General features: G+C 34.5%; 1 protein-coding gene across 2 annotated transcripts in view; it reads left to right on the top strand.

Moving 5' to 3' along the window:
- Positions 1 to 4,166, top strand: part of LOC106873796 (70 kDa neurofilament protein) — a 40,729-nt gene that overhangs the window by 29,379 nt on the left and 7,184 nt on the right. The window contains exons 3-5 of one of the 2 annotated variants that reach the window (XM_014921313.2): positions 742 to 837; positions 1,812 to 1,976; positions 3,855 to 3,974. The exons of the other annotated variant lie outside the window; for it this stretch is intronic. Coding sequence (XP_014776799.2) covers positions 742 to 837; positions 1,812 to 1,976; positions 3,855 to 3,974 — 381 coding nt within the window. The remainder of the gene's footprint in view (positions 1 to 741; positions 838 to 1,811; positions 1,977 to 3,854; positions 3,975 to 4,166) is intronic. 2 annotated transcript variants of the gene reach the window in all.

Raw genomic sequence — 4,166 nt, 5'->3', positions numbered from 1 at the left:
ATATATATATATATATATATGTGTGTGTGTGTGTGTGTGTGTGTGTGTGTGTGTGCATATATATGTATGTATGTGTGTATGGGTGGATAGATGAATGAATGGTTGGATAGATGAATACATACACTATAACATGTGTTTGAAATTTTGTAAATAGGAAGCGCTTACAAACAATTCGAAGTCTTCCTTTCAAGTACAAATCCTACTTCTACTAAAACAATGTTCTTTTGTAACTTTTTTAAGTTTGAGATTGACCACCATTTGGAAGAATAGATGCTTCCATGTCCTTTCGTAGGGACGCCATGACACTAAGCATTTGCTCGGGAACCTTGATCATGGATGGAGCCAACAAAACAAAATGTAGCCATATACTGAACCTAATACACGGGTATTAATTTCAATTTTAATAGCGTTATAATGCATGGGGAAGACATTAAACATACTCAATCGATACTATCAATATCCACCTTGATAAACTAGAAACAGTTTAGAATATCGCATTGCCAACTACCATAGTCATTCTGTGAATAAAATCTTGTGATTTCTATAATTTAGGTTATTAAAGTATAGCAAATCTTCTAATGATAACAGTGCATGAAACAACAGAATATACTTCCTTTGCGAACCAATTACATTTCTCTTATTTTCGTACTTTCTCTTCTATCTGGGATGAATTGTCGAGACTTATGTAAAAGTTATTTTATAAATAAAAAATAAACAATAGCGTAATTTTCTTTTCTCTAGAACTTACAAAACGAAACTACTCAAAGACTGGAATTAGAAAACCGTGTAACGATGCTGGAAGATGAACTTGCTTTCCTCAATGATGTCCATAGTGCCGTAATGTCGCTTTTATTTTTTTCTCTCTCCTGATATTTTATCTTGTAGTATAATTGCCATGAAAGTTTTAGCTATTTTCTGTTATATTTTTCTTCACAATGCTTTAAGGCTTTCTGAGAATCAGATAGTTCCACTTGCACAGTCATAAATAAAGAACCACTACATTTCAATTGATCAGTAACAGTTATCTGACCAATTTGGTAGACCACCAGCTATAGGTGTCAGTGGTTCGCATGCAGATAAGTAATCTGCGATTATCCACGTCTTGATCATTCATCTATAGAATACTTATCTCTCAAATTATCCGTTACACATATCTTTTATTACAGCTAATCAACTCTCAAGAGAGTCTACTTAGCGTTAACATATGATCATGGATGGAGCCAACAAAACAAAATGTAGCCATATACTGAACCTAATACACGGGTATTAATTTCAATTTTAATAGCGTTATAATGCATGGGGAAGACATTAAACATACTCAATCGATACTATCAATATCCACCTTGATAAACTAGAAACAGTCGGAATGGCGGTCCATTTTCTTCCTCCTCGTCAACACATAACTGGAACACGTGTCTTCTGATATTGCCTTTAAGACTTTAGTACTATCATTCCCAGACACTGAGATATATAACGATGGATAGATAGAACTAATTGTACTGAGATGCAGTTGTAATGATTTCAATCATATATAGTGCTGAGTTTAACTCCTTCCCGACAATATTCAGAAATTGGTGGGAGAATGCATTTAGAAACGATAATAAAAGCGTTCTGTATAAAAGCACTGATGTCCTGGTTTCGCAAAAATATATACCAGAAATATAGTGCCACCAATTCTGTATGCTCATATGTTCATTTCTATTTAACATTACGTTTTAAAACTGACAATTTCGAGTAAAAAACCAAACAAATTAATATTAGTTTCCTTACTTCCATTTTACATACTGCTTTGTTTTCCTTACTATTTGCAGGAATGCAAAGAATATGAAGCAATGTTATCCAAAACACAGAAGCTACCCGATTTCCAACAATCATGGAAGGCCGAAATTGGAGATATAATTGCTGAGTTAAGCGAAGAATATGAGGCTCAGTTGCAGTCAGTTACTGCGTCGATGGAACGTCGACATGCAGAACAGGTAAAGAAATATATTTGTAAACTTTAAAACTGTTGGTACCTTAACTTTATAAATTGCGCTTGTTCTGCTACTACGCAGTTGCTTGCAAATACACTAGTCTTCAATAAAGCAGCAATATATTTGTGTTTCCGTCGAAACATTTAAACAACGTAGAATCGTTACTGTCAGACTGTATAGATGTTTCAACATATTGTCCAATAATACCAACCATGTCGAGATGTTATATATCCATTGCTATTATGATTTTCTTTAGTTTGAACTGTGTATTATTTGGAAGTGTGACTTGTGTTTTGCCTTTATTTATCATTTGCGTATACATGATTTTACTGCTCGTCCTCTAATTGTTTCTGCATAACGAAGGGAAAATTGGTACTTTATTTAGAAAGAGCTTGTGTATCTTAGCAATTTCTCACCTAGAAAGCCAGAAACATGGCATTTCAAATTTGCTCATGATTCATTTTGTCGATTAAAACACAACAGCGAATTTTGTATAATCTATGATCATACGAAGGAAGCCCTGGATATCAAGTTCATATTGATCGATATGCGTTGCATTTCGTCCAACTTTGCCACAACATAATGTAACGCGATTCTGAAATTATCTATAGCTTCTCCGATCCACTCATAAGTATATCACAGCCATAATATGAAAACGAATTCGATCTTATCGCATAATAGGTAGGGCAAGTATCCTTTACCAATGCTTCGCTTTAACCAATGATTCCTAAGTAGAATTTGCTAGATGAACAGTTTTATTGAAGGCTGTCATATAAGTATATGCATAAATTCGTACGTTCGTATGTATGTAGGTAGGTACTAACACGCGATGGTGTATGTATACATATTGTAAACATCTTCCTAGTATCTGCACCGACTGTTTACATTTAAATTTGAAAATATATCCTTGTTCCATGCAATAATGTAGTTGTCAAACACTGGATCGAATTTATTCCACTAACACTTTCCCCTCATAAATATATCTGTCACTGCTATATGATGAAAACGGATTCGATCCCATCTCATGGTACACTGGGCAAGTAACCCTTACTATTGACTCCATTTTACCAATGATGTGTGAGTAGAATTTCCAAGATGGAAATTTTTCGAAAGTCTGTCATATAGGCACATGCAGAAATACATATGTTCCTATATGTATGTAGGTGCATATGTATATGTGTACTTATGGTAAATGTCTTTGTAATATCTGTTCCGACTCTTTAAAATCAGATTTCAAAATAACACGGAGGGCCATAAAGTAAGGTAGCAGTCAAATAGGTGATCGAGTTTATTCGACTAACACCCTCTCTACAAATTTGCTCTCGTAATTCAGAAATGATCCTAAAGCATCCTCAACCATAGCCTCCGATATTGCATTTATAAAGAGTAAATCTGACTTAGAAATGTTGTGTAATACATATGACGGGGTAAATTTTAGGATGGAACTTGTATATGAGTTCGTGTTGGTATGCACGTGTGTAAGTTGATACAAAAATAGGGTCTATTGGGGGTGGTAGAAAATACAACTGCAAAAGAGACTTGTAGAAATAACAGCATAGCTTAAAACGAAGAGTTACTCCCGTGGCCCTAAATGTCAGGCCTTGTGCCTACAGTAGGATAGATTATTATTAATAATTTTTCCTGTTTTTTCCTTTTTGTTAGTACCGATTCAGTTATGATAGGGAGTTCCAAAATCTATGAACTTACACCATTTTTTTGACTTGTATAAAGATGTCTCGTTTTCGGGCTAGGAAAAAAAAAGTCAAGTTTTCTCCTCATCAGTTTTGTACAACATTCCAACCATATGTAATTCCCCTCTCCATCGGAAACAGTGAAAAATAAAGAAACTTTTATTAATTATGGCTTTTTTGTCTTCAATAGATGCAGCATCTGAAAGCAGGGGCCAGGCCCGAAATGGCTGTTCAGGTCTCGAGTGAAAATAGGCGTTCACGTATGGAAGCAAGCGATATGTCGGGTCAAGTAAGCGCATATGAAACTCAGGTAAGGAAGATTACATAAATCTATCTATCTATCTATCTATCTATCTATCTATCTATCTATCTATCTATCTATCTATCTGTCTATCTATCTATCTATCAAGTTAGATAGGTAGCTAGCTAGGTACTCACAAACATACCATAATACAGACACACATATATACACGCATATACAGATAGATATTTACATATATAT

The sequence above is a fragment of the Octopus bimaculoides genome, chromosome 21 (assembly GCF_001194135.2).
Source record: "Octopus bimaculoides isolate UCB-OBI-ISO-001 chromosome 21, ASM119413v2, whole genome shotgun sequence".
In the NCBI taxonomy this organism is placed as follows: Eukaryota; Metazoa; Mollusca; class Cephalopoda; order Octopoda; family Octopodidae; genus Octopus; species Octopus bimaculoides.
Note: the sequence above shows the minus strand (reverse complement) of the source record. Positions and strands in the feature narration are given on the sequence as shown.